The sequence below is a fragment of the Anser anser genome, assembly GCF_964211835.1.
Source record: "Anser anser genome assembly, chromosome: 10".
Lineage (NCBI taxonomy): Eukaryota > Metazoa > Chordata > Aves > Anseriformes > Anatidae > Anser > Anser anser.
This window is the reverse complement of record NC_139730.1, coordinates 21,381,325-21,402,961: the sequence shown is the minus strand read 5'-3', so window position 1 is coordinate 21,402,961 and position 21,637 is coordinate 21,381,325. Positions and strand designations below refer to the sequence as shown.

Genomic DNA, 21,637 nt, shown 5'->3' with positions numbered 1-21,637 from the left:
TCATTTTTATCATCTAAAAATCAGCTTTTAATTAAAAGAATACATCATATTTGTTTTGTGATACTAAACTACCCTGATTATTTTAAAATTACGTGTGATGTTGGCACATACTAAATATACAGCATATATATTTCTGTCAGGCTTTATTGTCTGTCTGAAAAGTGAGTTTCAATTATTAAGCATTATTAAGTGTTTAGGAATGTCCTGCTATGTGTAGGTCTGAAATTAATTTTGCCAGGAATGATCTCTATCTTTTTGAAACCTACATTTCAGAAGGAAAAGACTATCTTCTTTCAAAACTACTGCGTTTGCCCAAAGTTAGTGTTCTCCTAACCCTAACAAGAGGTTGATAGGTAACAAAGCTCAACTGTACCCTGTATCAAGCTCCAGTAAGACCTCCATGTAGGATATATTATGTATTTTCAAATTGAAAGCATCTGGTTGGTGTGTCATGTGGGCTCTGACTCTGTACTCACTCCCTAATACATACCGGTTACTTTGATGGTTTGTATTTAACTCAGGAGGCTGACAGTCACCTACAGACACGCTCCCTCAAGAACATGCATGTCAACATGCAGCTGCAATCGAAATAGAAGTACACCTGTGCGCGTCACCACTGGCTGCTGCAAGCTGTTTGAGCCCCTGTAACGCTGATGAGGGGATGTCTCTGTGCTTTCATCACCGAGCTATTAAAGGCAAGCATTTTTTTTTCTATTGTAATCCCAACAAAACACCTAAAGGTAGCCTCAATAACAATGAAGTTAGACATTCAGTACCTTGGAATATTTTATTTTCACTTTACATGCGGTGTTAAAAACCCAAAGAACGTATTATTTACACATCCACAATACAAGTTTACAAGATATCTATACATGTTAAAGTACTCTATAGTATAGAGCAGCTTCATTTAAGGGTTACTTTTTTATGCCGTACCATTAAAAAAGATACAATCTGCGTTTACCTTTGCACAAATGGATAAAGCATCTTTTATTATTAAATTAACAGAATAAAGACTAGGTTGAATGTTAGAAATTTCAACATAAATACTGAGAGAACTCACATAACCATCTACAAGGCAGCACAATGTTACAGGAGGTTATCAGGGTTCACATACATTTATCTTTCGATTTCACACAAGTCTGTATTAATTAATATTTGTAAAGTGAATTCAGATCAGTTTTTGTCTTTTGACAACCAAGTACTTTTTATGTTATTAATCTGTAGTGTTTTAGTTGCAAGACAGAAGTGTTTAGGAAGAGAGATCATTGATTTTTGGATCCAGAGGTCTCAGGAAATAAATGTCCCTTACAGCCTTACAAGAAAAAATGACTACTTCTGTCCTTTATTCTTTGTTCTGTAACAGAGATCCAGTTTTCAGTGACTAACCTTTTCTCCCCTTCAAACACATAACATAAATCTCCACCGTCTCTGAAACCCATTGCAGTTATTTGTCCCGCTAATTCATGAATATTCCTCTGCCATGGTTATTTCTATAGTTATGTTCAATAAACAATGTGGTAGTGTGTAGTTTGCAAGCTAAAATAGCCATCTGTGTTGAACATCAGCTGCAAGTGGATACTGTAAAACCTACTAAATAGCTTACACAACTTTAGCAGGTGTTCCATTACCCTAGAACTCATTTGATTTCACATTATAACTGTTTGATCCTTTGGAGAGCTGGAGTGGAATGTTTATCATGGCAAGGTGGTTTAATGCTGCTGTCTTCTTGGATTGTAGGCTGCCTTTAGTTACTATTAATTATCCTTGCTTTTTATTTTTTTTGGGGGGGGGGACAGGGGGGTTGCTGTTGAGAGGTTTTACAACTGCCACTCAGGAGATATGTGCTATAGTGAGAACACCTGACAGGTTTGTTGTTGTTGTTGTTGTTTTTTTGTTTTGTTTTGTTTTTTAGTACTTTTATCATTTGCATGAATAAGGCACAAAATGCACAGATTCAGGTAAACTCACACATAATATTTACAGAATATTGTCATTACCTGCATGACTTTGGAAAAAAAAATCCTTACATTACACAACAAAAACAAATTGATTGCACTACTGTTGATTTTTCACAGACTGCTTTTGCCAGGCCAATTAATGTTTCTTCTTTTCTACAGACAATAGTCTATCAGACTGTAGGGCATTATTAAATGCAACAAAAATGTAACCTTCTCTAGTTACACAGGTCTTTGCCAAATGAATTGTTGATTATTAGCTGCCCTCAATGAGACGTATGGGGCTCAAGTTCACAGTGGCCAGGTATTGGATGGAGGCACCGTGGAAACACAGTAAAACTCCCCCATTCCAGCCCAAAAGACTATATTTGAAATGTACAGCTCTGAATCAATAGCAGCATAACAGAGTTATGAAGAATTAAAGGTATCTGCTCTCTTTCACTGGGCGACTAGTTCATCAAGGCGTGTTATCCAGAAGGCTGGCAGCAATGTGCAGTACTTCCTTAGCTGTTGCCAAAATGAACTTAGCTGTCGGCTGCAGAAGGCAGAGTCATGTTTGTTCAGTCATGCTCAATGTAAACAATTCCATAGCATAAAAGATGCAATGGGAACCTAAGTACATCCTAGTGTGTACAGTACACACACACACACCCACACACACGCACAGCTTTATCTGTGGCATGAACAAAATGCCACACACAAGGAGAAAAAAAAATAATGCTACAGTTGGGCCAGAGACTGAATTCCAGCAAATTGATTATTAACCCAGATATTCATTGAGACATTACCATTTTCTGACATTTGTGCAAGAGGCAAGGTGAATGCATACATATTAAAATGTTCACATTTAATGGGAAGGACCACGCTTAATGGCAGTCTAAAATGGAACCCATTTTTCAAGTATTTGCTTACAGATTTTTTTTCCCAAGAACATTTTTAGCTATTTAGAACAGTAAAGTAGCCCCCACCCCATTGTGCTACATGTCTCCTTAGCTCCAAACAAAAGAAATGTAATGACCAGCACTTTCCTTTGTTTTTGTTTGTTTGCGCTTAGCAAGTACACAAAGTCTTGCTATAGCTACATGTGGCAAGACACAGATGTTGCTGAAATAAAGACAGTTTCTTTGGCCACTTTGTTCTCTGTAATTACAAGCAAGTCTCTGTCTTATGTGTCTACCACAACATCATCTCACAACCTGTACAGGTCAATGCCACACTCATTTTTAGGACAGATGTCCTAGTAACTGTATTTGTTCAGTGGTCTGACTGACGTTGTCTGAGGAACGAATGAGGGTTTTGGTGGCACGTCAGGTTTTAAGGAGGGTGTCCTCTTTATTCCTGTACGAGGAAGGGTGCCATTGCTCGTGTAACTGCTTTGCCTGGACAAGGAAGGCTGGAGGTGAACGCTGACAGGCGTTCCTTGAATGTAGTCCATCTTTGTGCCTGCTGTGGGAGTCACATACCCCCCCCGATTAATACTGGGCTGTCTGGATAACAAAACACCATTTGGTGAGTTTAAGTTTTTAGGAAGGGCAGATATTGAATGCCTTTGTGAAGAATTTTTGTGATAACCTCTCTGCCTTTCCAAAGAGGTCATTGGTACTGCAGGTGTGGTGGGAACATCCACCCGTTTTGTGGGGCTGTTTCTTGGAAGAGTCGATGGAGGAGAGTACAAAGATGCCTCCCTGTTGGGAACTTTAGGTGGGATCTCAGACATATTTCCCATTGGATCCAGCATTAAAGTCTGGTGGGCCACTTGGATATCTCCCATAATTGCTTTGGGATTACTAGTAGTTTCATTTAAGTGTTTCAGGAAATCATTCAGGGTGTTCCTGGAATCAACAGATCTCCTGTGGTCTCTTTTGCTGGATGGTTTTGTAAGTGGATGATCAGTATGTTGCATCTTTTTGTCTGCCTTGTGCGCGTTAGAATTTGAGAAAGATGTATTGTAATCATGAGTAGCGTTGGGAAGAACGATAGCACTAGGGATATGTCCATGACTTAGAGGAGAGTGGGGTGGAGGACTGGAAGGAAAAAACTGAGGGCTTTTCAGTGGGGTTTCCTTTCGTGAAGCATTGAGATTACTATGTGCTTTCTCCGACTGACTTTTCATGGCCTGCAGAGTCTTTTGTTGAAGAACTGGTGTAGATTCAGGAGTTGGAAGTGCAGCTAATTCTGGAGGCTGGCCCCTGTGGTCCATCATCATGGACTTCGTATCACCATTTGGTGGCAATTCCTTTCTGCTAGTCAACAGGTTTGTGTAGAGTTTGGGTGAATCAATGTTTTGTTGATATTCCTTGACGGGACTATCGAACAGCCCATTCAGTTTAGCAAAGCTCCCACTGGAGTCAGTACAGGACTGCGCAGATTCTGCATCTTTGTGTATTTTTCTGGACTTCCGTACAAACACATCCCGATAACAGTAAACGGCCACTCCCGCAATAAAGGCTCCCAGGACAAAAGCAGCAAAGACACAAGTGATTAGGACATTCATGTGTACCATTTGGTTGGACTCTCCTGATTGCACTTCCCACCTTACACCTGCAAAAGACATGCAGTGTATCATAAATTTACATGTACTTCATACTGATCTGTTTCAGAAGATGTTAGCCTGCCTCAGGGAAGGACAGCAGTGTCTATTAAATGTTTTCAAGTGCTCTGTACCTACTGTTAGTGTAAATCTGCAATCCACAGCACTGGTGAATGCAAATAATTTTATAAATAAAAAGGACGGAGTTAGCATTGATCAGCCTAAACAAAGACTGTCCATTTTCTTTGATAATGAGGAATACTTGTCAGAGCTTCACTCCTCATATTACATTTGGGTGTACACTGTATGCTATCGGTTTAGCCTGCCCCCAGATTTCCTTTAAGGCTCACAAATAGGGGCCTGTATGTTAATAACACTAACGATTTCTGCTGGAAAATTGAGGTTAGAAGGTGCTACTGGGCCAGACAGCAATTAATAACTCAAGGATGAATTTCTCTCTCAATTTTCTGCTCAACTCATAAATCAGTATCAAAAGAGAGACAGGATTATGCAAATGTTATGTAGAACTGTATAATGTACATACTGCATTGTTTAAACCACGTCATTATAATCTGATGCAAAACTTGTAAACTAATATATCTACAGCTTGCTAGCCTTGGAGTGGCATACTTTGCATTATGTAAGCATACAATTTTCTAAGTTCAAGATTACGGCATTCTATTAAAGCACTAATTTTTCTTTTCTGCTTGTAGTCAATAATGAACTTACATAATACTTGCATAACGTAAAAAAACACTCCTTGCAAGGTTATTATACAATGTTAAAATTTAGAAAACTTTTTGTTTAGACAAAGACAAAGTTGAATACTGGATTAGTTTGTGATTCGTATATTAACCATCTCCCTTTGTTTCTTGACTTTTAAAGCAACCACAGACATCTTGCAGCTAAGACAATGTTAGTTTTTAATGAAAGTAATTCTGTTAACTATCCCAAGGGATGTTAAAATGAAAGAGCAAGAGTGAAGGAACAGCTTCATTTTTGTTAGAGGCAAGGCCTTTGAACATTGTTAATGTTCAGGGTTATAGGTTTTAATGGCACTGTGCAGAAGAAGAAAGAACATGAATAAAGTTCACTAATAGCTATGACACAAAATATGATTCAGAACCAAGAGCAAATGTTAACAAAAAACTTAAAGCAAAATGGAAAATAACTGCAACAAATTAAAATGACAAATGCACTGCCATAATGGCTGATAGGAAACCTGATATGTTTTGGTGAATGGTAATAAAATAGAAATGTTTTTTTGGCTGGTGAGATTTTTCAATAAATACAGAATTGTGCAAACATGTCTGTCAGACAGCTATTCTGTGTACTGATGAAGACTTAAGTTTTGTTTATGGGGCTGGAAGCTTCTTGAGCCTTTGGTTGACTGCAATAGTCCTGCTGAATTGAAATCTTTGTTGCTGTAAGAGCCTAATCAAAGGTTCACTTAGCTGAAAGAATGGCTACAGAAAAGATGAATTACATGCAGTACATGTTTCTTTCTGTGTTCAGATTAAAATCTATGTCTGTGTCTCCATGTACTGAGACCTTTTTTAAACTGATCCTCATATCCAGAAAATAAAAATTCAGCACATCCTTACTCAGATCTGACCACATTCTTCACAAACGTGCAGCAGGCAGCAGTTTGGGATATGCCCCACTTAAAGCTCCGTGTCATGGAGCTGTGTTTCGCTTTGTTCCTGCCCCTGCCCGCTGCAAAACCAAAATAACAAAAAAAAACCACCATTAAGCTCTTGTAAGCAACCATTCGTGAGGACTAATAGTCTTATCCAAACTCGACTCGTTTGAAAACAACCACCAGAGGTGCAGATAAGTCCTGAATTTAATTTTTTTAATGCATCCAGAACTCCCACTGATTTTAATGGGAGCTTTGGAGTACCCCAGGAATAAAACGCTGAGCTTATTATCTGTGTTTCCCATTATAAGCTCTAAGCAGCACTTTGAATGCTGGTTAAATAGGTATGAGAATCATGATTGCACTGTCTGCATATTCACAGGAAATGGGTGTAAAATATAGCCCAACAATCACGGCTGTTACATTTAAACCTTTGAAAATGCTGAGACTATCAGGTTTCCATTCAGCTGCAATGTATTCCCTGGTAAGGCCTTACCCTTTGGGACACCTGATAATGGATCAGAATAATCAGAAGTGTTTGGGTCATCTTGAACTACAAATTTCCGAGAGCCAGTCACTTTAGGTTTCCAGGAACCAATCACTTTAGGTGATATAACTGGGATACTTGCCATTGTGGTAATGGAAGCTGAGGAGAACTCCATGTCTGTGGTGGCAAACAGATTTTTATTAATGTGTATTACAGTCGTCAGGTTTTCCTCGCTGTTTCATGGCATATCTAAGCTATTGCTGGAGACAGTATTTAATGGGAGTTACTGGACAGCAAAATGTGACCCACTACACTTTGTAGAACTACAGAGGACTGATTGAAATCAATTGGTTCAAAACTTTTAAGTATGACAAAAAAAAAAAAAAAACACATTAAAGCATCAACAGCTGCTAGCCAAAAAGCCAGAGAAGTCAAACATGAAAGCAGTGCAAAAGTTGACATAAGCAACTGGTGGAGATGAAAAGCACAACTTTCGCTACTTAATTGCCATATTGTTCACTGAAGACAACACATTCCATTACCTTCTAAACATCTTCCAAAAAATATAATTTTACTTAGAAAGATACATGCTTACTATAGGTTACTCCTGAGAAACCAGATCAGCTCCATTAGTGCTATTACGGGATACCAGGAACTGTTGAATGAGCCATTTCTTGAGGGGACGATGAAAGGAATGTTCTTAACCTCTATTTTGTAATGGTTCCTAAGGAACAATATCGTATAGATTCTGGCTCCTCTGTCATACATTTACTGAACAGAATCACTAAAGCCAATGTGTAAATGTATGAGTAGGAAACATACCAAATTGAGTTTACAATCCAAAATCTACTTTGCACACTCAAGTATTTTGTGTTCACTGTCCCATTAGGTTTAGGAGTGAATGTCTGTGACATGAGATTTGACTGAGAAATGTACTCCAAAAGCCTGCTCATTCAGGACTTGAAAATCAGGTTCAATTGTATCTGTTCTAAAATATCACTTTGAAAATTCAATTGATAACCACTAACTGAAGCAAGGTAGCATTTCCATATAACACAGTTTTGCTTTGCTTTCCTAAGCAAGTATCTAACTTACATTATGGTTAATATATCTGGAAAATATTTGTCTCAGACATTACTTCTTGTCAAGTTACAGAAGTATAAATATAATCAGAAACCAAAACAAAAAAATAAAATGTTGTTGCACTTTTACAAATTAAACATGTAAAGATTCTTCTCAGATTTGTCAGTCAAACATGCCCTCAGTTTGAAACCAGAGATCAAGTTCCAGGAGGAACGCTGGAAAATATGGCTCAGTCTTGCTCCTGTTGAAGTCAATACAGGTTCTCCTTTTGAGTTCAACAGAGGAGCATTGCGTCCTGCCTCCTGGAACACCAAGGGCTGACAATGAAAACATCGTTAGAAAAAAATCACTGAAGGTCAAAAGGATGTGAAAGTCTCTCTGACAGCAACACATAAAGCTTCCTAAGCTACCTTTGTCTGCACAAGTCCTCATTCGGCTACACAGTTTGTGATATTAAATTTTTTCCATTAGCACAAACGACTTATAGCATTTTAAAAATACAGAAATACACATCTTCTGAAATGTGTATTTGTACAAAAAGCTTGCTGGGAAAGAAGGAAAGACGAAGGGAAAGGTAAGGAGGAAGATGATGAAATTCTGCCATTCATCTACTAGAGATGACCAATAGGGGCATTCACAAATGCATGGCTGGGGATACAGAGTAAAGCTTAGTGGACTTTCGTGCAAGTGAAGATGTCATCTACGTTAATCAGGCTCTTTAATAAAAGATGTCTCAATAAATAATGAGCTGTTAACATGCGACTACACAGGGTGAAGTGCTGAGTGAGAAGAGTCTGACTATCTTTACCATCAGTGGGAACATGAGTAAAAGCACAAAAATGAAGGACTGCCAACTGTGCAAAAGGAAGGAAAAAAGGGCTGAAAATGCTGAACTGAAGGAAAGTAAAGGTCATTAATTCAAAAAAATTAAAAAAAACTAACCAGATGTTGGGTCGCCAAATATTTTGTAATCTGGTGTAGCTGTAGTAGGCAAAATTTCTAAAAGAATTAAAGGAACAAGTAATCAGTAAAAAGTAACAAAAAGAAAGCAAAAGATCTCAAACCTGAGTGACAGAAAATAAAAACTAAAATATTACTGGTTATAAAAAATAAATTCTTCAATACTTTGCTGTAGACCCCAAGTAGTTGTAAACCGGTGAAGGAGAAGAAAGACAAAACTCTGCCACCCAGGACCAGAAAGTTCAGCTTTGTGAACATTCACAGTAACAGCAGGTGATGTGTTCATCTTGTTACTGAAAAGCTCATGATAAATTTAACATCTATAGTGAAGCGTGGCCACAGACTACTGCTGAGATATTATAAATGAAAAGCAATGACTATGCCTTACCATGGCAGTCCCCAAGCTGCGCTGTGTTGCCATATTCTACATCTTGTACATATCCTCCAGTGCTGTGGTTGTATGAAACAAATAAAGAGAACCTGCAATTAACAGTATTAATAGGGGAAAAAATGGTGATTTTTTTTCCTGAAAGCAATAAATGGAAACATTCAGTCACCATAGAGAGGCAAAATCTAGTGTATGGCCAAAAATAAATTGTTTTATAAAACACACAATTTGTTTATATCCAGGCTTTAACATTGTATATACAATGCCAGGCAGTAGAAAAGATCATGTTCTTCATAGTGACCCTGTCACATCTTCTGCATCGGGTGTGCTCTTGGCTTTGGATAGAACTGTGCAATTATACTAAGCTGAAGTTTGAGCTGGCCTGCTACAAAGGCCTCTTTTTAAGATACAGCTGCTAATGCACTATATATTACAGACTAGATCTGTGCAAAAAGCCTTTGATATGTATATATATCACCCTAGTTTCAGTGTGGAGGCAAAATCTTTCTTTTTTCCCCACTCTGAAACCTGTGCTTTTGTATTCGCAATTGACTGTGCCCTGGCTGTGAGCAGGCCTGGGAGGGGACAGCGTGTACTGTCCTGTCTGAGCTGCTCAGGTTTACAGGCAGCAATTTGTTGCTTTCCTGCTTCCAACAGCTCTTCCTGCAGGTCTGTTTGTCCTCACACACACCCGTAAAACTCCCACTGAAAGGAAGTCTTCACTTAGAGTTTGCAGAATTAGTTCAGACTTCAGCATTCTGTTCTCTCATATATATAGTACATTGAAAAAACAGCTCTAAAAAATGGACATTTATTAATTGAGTGCAAGGGAACAGGCACAGGATACAAGCTTGTATAGTCTACAAAATACATGGTAGAGATGCTGGGCTAATTTGAGAAGGAGTACTTACAGCATGCCCGGTGTCACTCTTCCACATGCCTCATGGTCTAACCAGCCACAGTATGGGTCCCGTGAAGCAATACATGCCCTTGAAAGAGAAAAACCCCAAAAAATCATGCATTTTTTTTTTATTTCCTTCCCCAGAGATGTTGGCACCCTTCCTTTAAGGAAGAGCTCAGGAACGGGGCCGTACTTTTTACATGACCCGTGACGCTCACACCGACTCAGAGGAATTCTAATGACGCAGCTGGAGAATGCCACAAACAAAGCATGGTGGTCTCTATCTAGCTGAAGGGAGATGACTCTTCTGTCTTCCTCACTCTCAGCATTACACCTGTTAAGAAAAATAATGGGAAGCCATTATTTTACAACTGTAGTACTTTGGGCAGAGCTTACGCTGAAAACATTTTATTTATTTATTGTTTGTATAGATACTGAAAAAATAATTCCTTATATAACGTACTAGTCTTTTATGAGTGGTTTGTAAGCAAACATGATTTGATAAGCTGGGTTATCAATACTGACTTCTGACTCTTATTTACAGCTAGGTGACTATTTTGCTGAATTATGCAGGAGAAAAATACAAATTCATTTTCTTTGTTCTCCCAGTTGACATAAATATCTCAACAGAGCAGAACAGGAGTCCTGTACTGGGCACCTGTAGAGTCTAATTGGACTGCTTCCATTTCCAAATTCTGTTTTCCAGAATAAATAAATTTAAAATGATTAGATGTAGTTTATTTATTATTGGTCACTGTTGAGAAACCCTCAAGATAAGCTCTCAGCGTTGCTTTTTAACAGCAGATTGTTCTGATGTTTGATATTCAGTAAGAAATGTATCTATTTGTGGAAGAATTAGACTGTATCACTGATGTCACTAGAGTGGAATTAGGTTAGGTTGTTCACTCAACCCAAGCAAAATGGCAAGTAACCAAATATTTTCAGGTTATTCAACATGAGAAACACTGTGAAATGACAAATGATGATGTTGGTAATAATGAATTAGTTTTGGTTCACCATCATTTTTATTTAGCTAGGTACCAAGGACTAGATGAAAAGCTACGTATTTTAGGTGTTCTGGTAATACTTACTTTGCATGATTATATGCTTCAATCTCTTCCAGTAATACACTGTCATTCAAAGAGAAAGGCCTGGTCTTTGCCAAGATTTTAAGTACTACTCCTGCTTCAGAGCCAACGAATATGACTGTGTAGTTCTGGTATGGTCCAGCAGCGTGGTCTACAGCAATTGATGTCAATCTGTATCTATCAAGACAAAAAGGCATGTCATTAACTAACAGTGTGTTTTCTTGTTTTCCTTCTCACATGCTTTAACTCTGAATTATGTCATACCTGACACGTGTTTTGGTAAACCAAGGCTCCTCAACAATTGAGGGAACAGCTGAATCCATCAAAGGATGAGATTTAATGAAGGACAGCGTTTCGTCTGGGAAATCAATGGAGGTTTTGTAAGCTTCTGCTAGGCCATGTTTTGCACAGCAGCCAGGTCTGAAAGGAAAACAACATTGTTTTTTCCCTCTTGGTATTTTAGTTAATGAGAGAAGGCAGCCTGCTAATGAGCATCCTTATGGTTAAAGTGTAAAGCTCTGCTTTGATTTTTACCGAACAAGTCACTCAAGAGTGCAGCTGATTTAACATAGGTCTTTACAAGGACAGTATTACGGTATCATAAGTAAAAACTTTTTACCTTGGCTTTGGTACTTTGTCTTCAGGTACAGCCGTCCAAACAGAGTCAGGAGTCTTTTGTTCTTTAAATCTCCCTTTGAAGACCTTCTCAATGTCATCCATACTGAAAGCACAGACTGCTGAACCAGGGATGCTGTAAAATAAGAAAAATAGTTGCGAGAACTCAGACTACAATGGCACCAATCTCATTGTAAGAGAGAAGCAGAGAACTACCTTTGATGGAAGGTTGCTCATCTCTCACCTGTTAAGCTGTGTAGTGAATACACCAACAACCGTGGGGACTCCATTGATTTCTATTATGTCTGTGATAGATTGTAAAACATCAAAGTAGAAGAATGAATCTCCAGGAACTGAGCAGTTGAGCCGAGCTTTCAGAAAGGATGTCCAGTGTTTTTCCAGGACTCTCTGAGAACCCCCCATGTCATTTTTGCATATGCGTGCCACACGGGAATACACAGCCTGTGAAGGACAAAAAAAAAAAAAGGAAAAAGGAGGAAGGTTTGAGAGATGCAAGGGTGAGAGTTCTCATTTCTGAGATAATAATAAAAACACTGAAGATCAGGAAGGCAGGTGTCATTCATCCACGCAGAAAGGAAGAAAGCAAACAATGTTTAGCTGCTAGTGCACAGGCATTTTAATGTATCACCAAGCAAATGCAACTCTACCAGCTTGTCCCTACCCTTCTTGCCTTCAAAATCATATTGTTAGTGAGATTTAAAGACTTTAATTAACCATGTGTAAAGGAGTTAATAATTTATTATAGAATATCCTTCCATGGTGAAGCATGAGTATTATACTCTGTACTGGTATGACTAAATTATTCAATACCCAGGGACATTAGAGAAACTTCTTTGAAACTCTTCTTTTGTGTTGTTTTCTTTTGTTCCTTTAATAAGCATGAAAAAAAAACAAAACAAAAACACTCGGATTTTCCATTACTTGCCACAACAGTTAAGGCAATAGTGACACAGAAAGATACCTGTAGAGAGCTCTCCTAATTGCAAGCCATAAGGAATACAAACAACTTTTTGGTTGAAGAATGCCCTGTTCTATTTTTCCTTTTTTTTCCTCCCTGTAAATTATAAAGTTGGGACAACTACATAAACTTTGTACTAGTCCCTTCTTCTTACAGTAAACTGTGCTTGTTACTGTTGCTGTTTTAGGATGATCTAACTCTGCGAAGACTTGTAGCTAGCGATAGCTTGCTGTAAGGATACCCACCTTGCCTAAATTATTGTGCTCTACAGCAATTTCTCGAAAGAAGAAATAAACGTAGTTTCCATATTCTATGGCATGGAGGAAGTGTGGCTCTGTAATAAAGAGCAAGGAGAAAGTTACTTCAAAAAATTGTTCAACTGGCATACAACACTGACTACACTGTGTGATTTGGCAGCTTTTCTCCCACAGGAGAAGCTTCTCCATACCAGCTAACAAGAAGTCCAGTCTTCCAGACACTTGAGGATGTCCAAATATGGGTGCACTGGAGCTTAAATGGACTTTAAGGCTTTAATGTTGGCTAATGGACTATAAAAAAAGCCTCAAAGGAACTGCATTTCAGCATAGTTATTTTGTGACTGCAGATTCATTCACTGATGTATTTAACAAAAAATTTGCTTTATTGATACCGCTTTCTTATTGTGATCATACTACGTTGAAAGCCGCATGTATGGTGACAGTAAAACATGCTGGCTGTGAATTACCTGACTCTCTGTGCCACTGAAATTACATTCACCGTGTATATGGGAAAACACTCCCCCAAATTACCTTTTATCCATTTGGAATCATACTTTATTGTTCTTAAGGCAGATCCATCCCCCATGCTGCGATAAATAACAGCATCACTTGCCAGGAAATCTGCTACGGTTGCTGAGTATAATTTTCCATCTAAAACGGAAGTTGAAAATGTGGTATTAAGAGGCCTTTAATAATCTACAGAATTCTGACTAGCCTGTATTTGTCCCCATTTTTTTACTGCCATTCTTCCCCAAATTGCTGTAACCTATTTATTAACAGGTCAGCTTCTAATCCTTTGGAGGCCCTTTAAAAAATTTAAGAGTAGAGGCACCTTGACACCTTTAGTTTTCTTGTGCTTGCTTTAAAAGCTCTCTGGCTCCTCTGGTGTCATTAATCATTTAGACTCATTACAAGCAAAAGTTCTTACCAGCAAAGAGGGCGACATTGGTTTGTCTGGCATCAAATGGGCATCTTGCCAAACCACTAATTTCCTCCCCATCATACTCTAACGTATTCAGCTAGAGAAGAAAAATAAATGGGTGGTAGTGTCATTTCTATTTTGTATACTGGCACAAAAACATAACATTGTCTTTCAACAAAACTTAATTTAGCAAACTGGCTTCTGTCTGGTTTTATTTCACCTTGAAACACTCTCCAGTCACACTGGCTGTATATGCTACAGCATAATTAGTGCAAGCAAAACCAGTAACAGATTAATGACATATTCAATATCCTTACCCGATAGTATCTGCACATAGGATTAAATGCATTTGTTCCACAGACAAATACCATCTCATCGTTTCTTGGAACAAAGACTTTAATGAAGTTATGGCATTCATCCTGAAAAGAGAGTTAAGATGTATCAATCACATATTTCATGTATACAATTCACATTAGTAGGTGACAGTGCATGTGATAAACTTACTTTATGCTTGCCTTTCATTGCACAGTTCTCTCTGTCCTGCTGCCTTGACCTCCATGTTAATTTCTATTCAGATCAAACCAGAAAAAAGTTCATTTTCTTTCCACAAAAAAAACAACAACAAAACAAACAAACAAACAAACAAACAAACAAAATACCTCCAAGCCTCCCTTGCCAATTCCTCTATCTACTCACCCTGCTTGGAGTAACTTCCGATTTTGGAACTTCATTCAAGTTTACAGTGTAAACTTGATCCCTGTTTGCAAAGAGTAAAAAGACACAAGTCACTTCATTAATTAACTGGACTTAGTTTTGTTGAGCTAAATCTATTTTTAGAGTGTTTTGTTAGACAAAAAGTTTGTATGAAATGCTTATGATTTTTCTGCATTTAATACAAATGGGAGAAGTTTGCGCATGGGCAAATAGGGTAATGTTGACTTTATTGGTGTGGACCTTAGATTGCACTTATAGTATCCAGTTATTCATTGCCCTGTCTTTCCATTATGTTGAAGACTAATCCAGACTGTAAATATTCAAGTGTTTCACACTCACTTCCTATGTCCCTGATGTGTCAGTCCAAGTTTAAAATAATCAGGAGAAGATTTTATCAGAGCACTAATATAAAGGAGGGAAAAGAGTATTTGATCATTGGTTTTAGCATAACTACAGTAACTGCAGCCTTCAAATCCAATTTTCATGCACTGGCCATAGATATGGTATGTTTCTCTGGGAAGTCCTCCCCCAGTTTTAATTTTTATCATATTCTGCAGATTTTTTTTAAATGAATTTTACACATCAATGCAAAACCAGAAGAGAAAAGAATTTTAAACTAATAAACTGACTAAAGGAAAATTACCTGCCAGCGATATAAAGTGTGTCTCGAATTTTCAACATCAGTTGGAAGTCCAGTCTGTGCTGAGATTCATTGCCTGAAGGGCGTCCTCTAAATACTGGATATTGCCTTGAATCTGCAAGTAAAAATGGGCTACACCATCACTCAGGATTATAGAGCTAAAGAATCAATATATGGCATTGATTAGCTGTATATACTAGGTGTAGAAGGGTTTAAACTAAATTCCTTGAGTAATGTCTTGAATATAAATGAGAAAAAGATGGCTAATGTCAGCAAATGTTCTTTTTCCTGAAGTTATTGCTGTATTTCTGATTGCTTTTTTAAGAAAATGATTAAGTGTTCCATTAAAGATACAAAGCCAGTAAACACATTTCAATTTGAAAGGAAACAGATTTTTTTTTTTTTTTTTGTAACTTCCCAAGGGAAAAAAAAAAAGCATTACAACTTTTTCCTAGTGGCTAGCACCATTTGTGGATTACTTACAGTGGTAGTCAACAATGTTAATAGGGTCCTCATCTTCAGGGAAGCTGACAGCTCGGCACTGGGACAGACTCATTAGCATCACAGAGGCACAAAGCAGAGGAAGCCTCATGGCTGGTGAAAGCTGAGCGCTACCTTTGTGGCAACACTGTTTAACTACCTGGAAAACAGGAACATACCAGTGAGATTTCAGCAGCACAGGGCAATAACGTAACTTCCTACTGCAGAAGGTGCCTTTCCTTTGTGTTTCAGCACTGGCACCAGTGGACTACATCGGTGCTTCTGAAAGGCTCCTAAACGTAGAGTGATGGAAAACTGCTGCGTGACATATCCCTGCTCAAAGCTGCTCTGAAACATATGGATGTTTGCTAATTTTTAGCTGGATTTACCGGCATTTCTGAAAAAGCTGATGATTGTCAGCCCATTTAATTCATGGGAATAACAAACAGAACATGCAGGCTGCTGACCTGGCAAGAAAAATTGTCAAACTTCGGATTAGAATTTTAATTAAACTGCAATCTCTTTCCATCCCCTCTATCACAGAATGTCATCCAATAAAACCCTTTCCCCATAAAATACTTAAATCTTATCCACAAAAAGTCATGACACACACAATCTGTCTGAAGATCCATTCCATGTTTTAGAATTATTGCTTGTTTCTAGGCTGTGCCATCATACCACTAAGCCTAACAGGCTCATTGCCAAAGATGTTATGTCTAGGACCAGGCACTTGATGCTGTGCCTTGAGCGCTGGCTTACACACATGCAGAGTGAATGGAAAAATGCTGCCTCTGTGGTGCACAAGGGTTTGTTGCATGGTTTGCAAGTGTGGCAAAGTAATACAGATCATGGTGCTGAATTGGGCTCTTAAGAACCAGCTTTCCCCCTAATTCTATTTGTTATGATAGAAAGCTAGCAACTTAGCAGCAGCTTTCACGGGGTTTTTGGTTGTTTTTCTTTTTATTTTGTTGTGTGTTCTATAGATTATATAGCACATATTATAACAGCAACACAGCCTTATACAACGAAGCTCTTTAGAGGGGAAAGGAAACATCATGTCTCCAATTAAACTGCAGGGATATTTTAGCAAGCAGAATTCAACTACTCAAGTTGCAATTTGGGTAGGATGCAAGAAAACATCTCAAAGTGAAATGCGATCTTTAATGACCACAAGTGGTCTGAGCAGGGGTTAGATTTCTCATTACAAACTTGGCACATGTAGTACTATTCCCTCCTCCAACCTTTTGGAGACATTCATTCAGCCCTGATTCACAGGTCAGAGCTTTGAGTCACCCGTCCAATGCTTTGCAGTTGCTGAAATCAGTTATTAAACCTTTGTCTAAACAGAATAAAATAAGCCCTTAAATTTTAATGTTTCAAGAATTGCTGCGAGATGTACATGTTGCCAGCACAAAGTGCCAGGCCCGATCCAGCAAAGCACATAAGTATTAATCATTTAATAATTTGAAAAGCAATTAAAAAAACACTTCATAACAACACTTAACCTTTTTGTAATGTTTACTTGGGTTGAGAAAACTGTATTTGTTAATTGATACTACAGCTGGCTAGGGGCAGGGCTCCTTCCATCCACAAAGCTGCTGAGCTCTGTGAGTTCAGATTGTGAGGAGACCAACTGAAATGCAGATAATATTTGGTGATGGGAGTGGAGCTGTGGGTGTTGTCTGAATGCCTGTCCATTATGGACTGACCTGAAAAGAAGCATTTTCCACCGTTAATGATATTTCTGTATCTCTGTCCACCCGTCCAGAACGGATGGGCTGTGCTTTTAGTCAAGATTGACGAGTGCAGTGGTTAATAAACAATAATGATTCCTGGCACTTTCCTTCTGCTCTTCCTTGTCCTGACATGGCCTCTTCAGCTGAAGCATCTTGCATTAAATTACTAGTGAGCAAACTTAAAACAAACTGGAATTAATAAAGTTAGTCAAATTAGTTCTCTCTTGTGAAAGCACTATTAGAGCAAAGTCCTGCAGCACAGTAGCTCCTAGACACAATAACAAATCATTAATGGTTACACAGTCCTTTTTTAAATTATTATTGATATATATATATATTTTTTTTAAAGAAAATCAGTCTCCAAATATCCAATCCACTGCTGTCCCAGTGAAGGAAGAGAAAGGGAAGGCATATAAACAGTACGTTGTGTTAGTGGACAGTAACATCTACAAGGTGCTTAGTAAAAGCCCTCCCTGAAACCCCATTTTCTTAGAGAATGAATGAATACAAACTGCAAAGGAGCAAGATGTCCTCCCAGCCATGTAGGCTTTAGTTAGTGTAGAAGATGAGGCCATGCATGGCCCACACATCATGACACAAAGAGACCCTATCCTGGCTGCAAAATGCACACAGCCTGAAGTTGTAAAAGTTCTGCCAGTATGGGCATATCTTAGGAAGAGTTTCTTTTTTCTCTTTCCTTGCGGTATCTCATCTAGGAAGAATTCAATGGGGCAATGAATTTGAAACTTAAATGTAACTTCCCTTACAAAAGCAAATACTGTCTTCTGGACTCAGAAGGCTGCAGAGAACAAAAGGGCAATTTGTCTGTGTGTGGGCCACAACAACAGTGACCTAAAAAAACAACTTGTCACAAAACCAAAAAGGAAACTACCAAAATGCCAGGTAAAGGAAGAGGGTATCATTTCTCTCAAATTCAACTTTCCTTATGATATACATCCAAACTCTACTCCCTAGAAAACAAGGCAAAGTTCTGTAAACGTAAAGCCACAGGAGGTGTCTTCCTAGAGACTGCATCCAGAGCAGGAACAAACACACATTTATGTCTTCCTCAAGAACCCCCCAAACTCTGAATATATGCCAGAGAACATATGCTCTGAATATATGCTCTGAGAACACAAAAGAGGTGGGAATACTTATGTTCAGCAATTTCTGTTAGCTAAACCTTTCACAAGTCTTTCAAAAACAAAACACCTACATCTGCATGAAGCACAGATGTTTGTCATGACAAGAGAGTGAGAAACGCACAGGGAGATGGACTGCATCAGCAAACCATACCCAGCCAGGTAAAAAGTACAGCTTTCCTTATTGTTTTGCTTGTAAAAATATTACAAGCAAATGAACAGTAGTCCTGATTTCTAACTACATACAAAAAAGAAAAGGCACCTGCTTTAAGAGGGCATTCAAATGCAGTTTTTAGCTGTGGGGCACAAACTTGAGATCAGAACCACTGAAAAGAGAATAAACCTAAAGAACAGCAAGTTGTTCGTCAAGAACAATAAACCCATTCCCTGGATAATCAGAAAAATGGGCTCCATCTAGCCCTTGGAAAAAGGGGTTTATGACAGTCAGGTGTATGCTTCTGGTACACGCAGATATGCTGGTGTGAAAGACAATTTTTGCTTCATTCAAGCCTATTATAGAAGGCTACTGTGGACTACAAATAACAATGCTGAAGTATCTGTTTGGACCAGAATAGCTGATTATGAAATGCTGGCAATGTCTACCCTCAAGAAAATGTAGAAAACAATCATACTCTGGGTCTGATAATTTTTCCCCAGCCAGGACTCAGACCAGTCTTTAATTAATTTCTCCTATAAATTGCATTCCTAGCATTTCTGTTAGGAATCAATTCGTGGCAAGTGCAATCTTTTGGAAATTACCATATCGCTATCCCTGTTTTGCAGCTGGGTAATAGAGGCACAGACCAAGGCTGAATTTGTGACCGAGGCCAACAACCAAGGAAACCTTTAAAGCACCTGAGTTGCTCTGGGTTGTGTTACTCTCCTGGCAGCACAGGCAAGCTGGCCAGTGCCATCGAGGCAAAAAAGCAAGGAACAGATCAGAGGTGTGGGCGTTTGCTCCACACCGTAACTAGCTGTGTCTGCAAATACAGAGAAATAGAGGTATAAATGTTAGCTGTTGGCATAAATCCACACCAGTAAAGTGGTACTCTGAGTGAAACAGGCCTCAGGGTGAGCATGGCTGGTCAGGAGGAAGGCAGGCAGTTGTCGCAGATATAAACAGGCTCTTGGTGGCTGGCACCTTTCAATCTCAGATACGAAGCCCATCCTTCAACTCCTGATTGGGGGAATCCAGAGAAGGAGGATATCATTTCTGCTAAAATATGAGCCCTCCTTCAAACAATCACACATGAAGGGGAATAGGCCACTGTTTCTTGCCCATTAATCTACTCCAGCCTTTGACAACGCACTGGTGACGCTCCATCAATCATCTTTGCGCGCGCTGCCACGGAAAAGAAGAGGGGGAAGGGAAAGGGCATTCAGCCAGCCGGAGAGAAGCAACACATAAAATAGCTTCAACCCAGACTGATGCAATATCTTCTGTTAGCTCAAAAGAAATTGTAAGTCTCCTTAACACAACAATAAATGTTTCTCAAAATGCTAAACACAGACGGGAGTGCGGAGTGGCAAATCCAGGCAGAAGTGTGAGATAGGTCAGAATGAAAAATACATCCCAAAAGTTAGTTCACTTTTGGAGAATTTGTTGAGGCAAAGGAGAGTAGGTTGCAATAAAAAAGCTGAAAACCAGGTACTTAACTCAAAAAGGCTTAATTGACTGCACCATTTTCCTTTAGCAGCAGACCCAGGCCTAAACCAGGCTCTGAGGTGAGATCGGGCATCTGCTGGGTACGTAGAACTATATTCTAACCATGGTGAGGGACAAGCAGAACTGATTGGTAATATGCTGAGTTTAGTCAATTTACGTGATGTGGTTTCCCACAATCCCAAGTGGCTTTGACTAAGCAGGAAATCCCCCTCGCCCTGTGGTCCCTACCATGTGCAAATGGCTCCCTCAGGGCACTGAATAGTGCAGATGCCCTAACTACTGCATTTGAGATGGCACCTTCTGAAATTTTGAGCATGAAACCCTTCTAACAATAAGCCAGAGAGAAATGAAAGAAAAGTCCTTAGCGCTGCCTTTTCACAGATGCTCGGAAAGTTTCTCATTGCAGTGCTGTAAAGCTTTTTAACCAGAAGACTGCTGAAACAACAAAGGTCTGTTGGACTGGCTAGAGCAAGTCACAGACAACCTCACTTGCAACCAAACAACCAAATAAAGTTATGTTGGTCTCAGAATGGGAACTTACTTGTGCTTATCACCTCCCTCCCAACTTCTTTTTTTTTTTTGTACGTAAAGGACTAGTTAGGTTAAAAAAGGTTAAAAGATTATTTAGCCTCAGTGATTATCTTTTCAAGTAGAGATCACTTTTGGTCCACTAACTGCAGGCTGAAAAACACTAGCTGAGAAGGGTGAGCTTCAAATTCTGGGCCTCATGAAGTTCATAGGAGCACTGGCATGGCCTTGGCCCTGGGGGACTCAGGCTTCGACCATGCGTTCGCTTGCTGGTGGTAACTGCTACGAGGTGGGAGAAGTTCAACTCCAGCTGCAGAGAGGAGAGCTTACTAGTAAGGTGCTGGTGCAGAAGCTGCCCTTCACCAGTGGGTAGCAAAGAAAGGCAGGTTGCTGCTGCATTTGACTAGCAAGTCAACCTTTCAGAAGCTAAAATATTTAGTACAAAATACATGAATGTGGTAAAGGCCTTCTCTGGTGCCCTAGACCCTTTGTAGAAATGTATGCATTGGCAACCTTGGATGCACCATGGTATTCAGTTAGAACAGCACCTCCACCCCTGCATGGACTAAATTAATTACAGCAGTGCCACTCAAGGGTAAACCCAACACCAAAGCGTGCGTCGGTAATCCAGACCTGAAAATGCAGCATTTTTGTATGATCCAAGCCAAAATACATGACCAACATGGCCCAGGGTCTGGTGGTCTGAACTGAACAGGGAGCAAACAATTCTTTGTCCTATCTCTATTTTTGGTCTGTGTCTCACTGTGTGAAGTGGGTACGAGGAATTATTTGCTTACATGCGAAACAGTGTTCTGCATAAAATGCAACGTTCGACTAAAACGCTGTATCAGTATCAACTACATGAGAAGCAGGGGGATCAGATTCCTATATTGGATCATATCTATGCATAGGTTTTCTAATGATGCA

The 21,637-nt window shown here is 39.1% G+C and overlaps 1 protein-coding gene and 1 long non-coding RNA gene across 25 annotated transcripts in view; one reads left to right on the top strand and one right to left on the bottom strand.

The window, feature by feature from the left end:
• LOC310904870 overlaps positions 1-10,195 on the top strand; it is a 140,313-nt gene extending 130,118 nt beyond the window's left edge. For 7 of the 8 annotated variants that reach the window (XR_014588658.1, XR_014588659.1, XR_014588660.1 and 4 more), the window contains one exon: positions 522-3,012. This is a non-coding gene — a long non-coding RNA (uncharacterized lncRNA). Of the gene's footprint in view, positions 1-521; positions 3,013-10,087 lie in introns of those variants that run through there. The other variant, XR_014588657.1, reaches the window with a different exon arrangement.
• SEMA6D (semaphorin 6D) overlaps positions 1,769-21,637 on the bottom strand; it is a 30,723-nt gene continuing 10,854 nt past the window's right edge. For 8 of the 17 annotated variants that reach the window (XM_083850082.1, XM_083850092.1, XM_083850081.1 and 5 more), the window contains 18 exons: positions 15,642-15,798; positions 15,162-15,273; positions 14,501-14,561; positions 14,309-14,371; positions 14,122-14,223; positions 13,811-13,901; positions 13,414-13,533; positions 12,871-12,959; positions 11,891-12,108; positions 11,651-11,782; positions 11,296-11,451; positions 11,035-11,208; positions 10,137-10,277; positions 9,954-10,031; positions 9,043-9,134; positions 8,637-8,693; positions 6,621-6,788; positions 1,769-4,496 (listed from right to left, as the gene is read on the bottom strand). In XM_083850082.1, coding sequence (XP_083706208.1) covers positions 3,193-4,496; positions 6,621-6,788; positions 8,637-8,693; positions 9,043-9,134; positions 9,954-10,031; positions 10,137-10,277; positions 11,035-11,208; positions 11,296-11,451; positions 11,651-11,782; positions 11,891-12,108; positions 12,871-12,959; positions 13,414-13,533; positions 13,811-13,901; positions 14,122-14,223; positions 14,309-14,371; positions 14,501-14,561; positions 15,162-15,273; positions 15,642-15,750 — 3,267 coding nt within the window. In that variant the 5' untranslated portion in view covers positions 15,751-15,798 and the 3' untranslated portion in view covers positions 1,769-3,192. The other 9 variants (XM_083850083.1, XM_083850085.1, XM_083850089.1 and 6 more) reach the window with 9 other exon arrangements.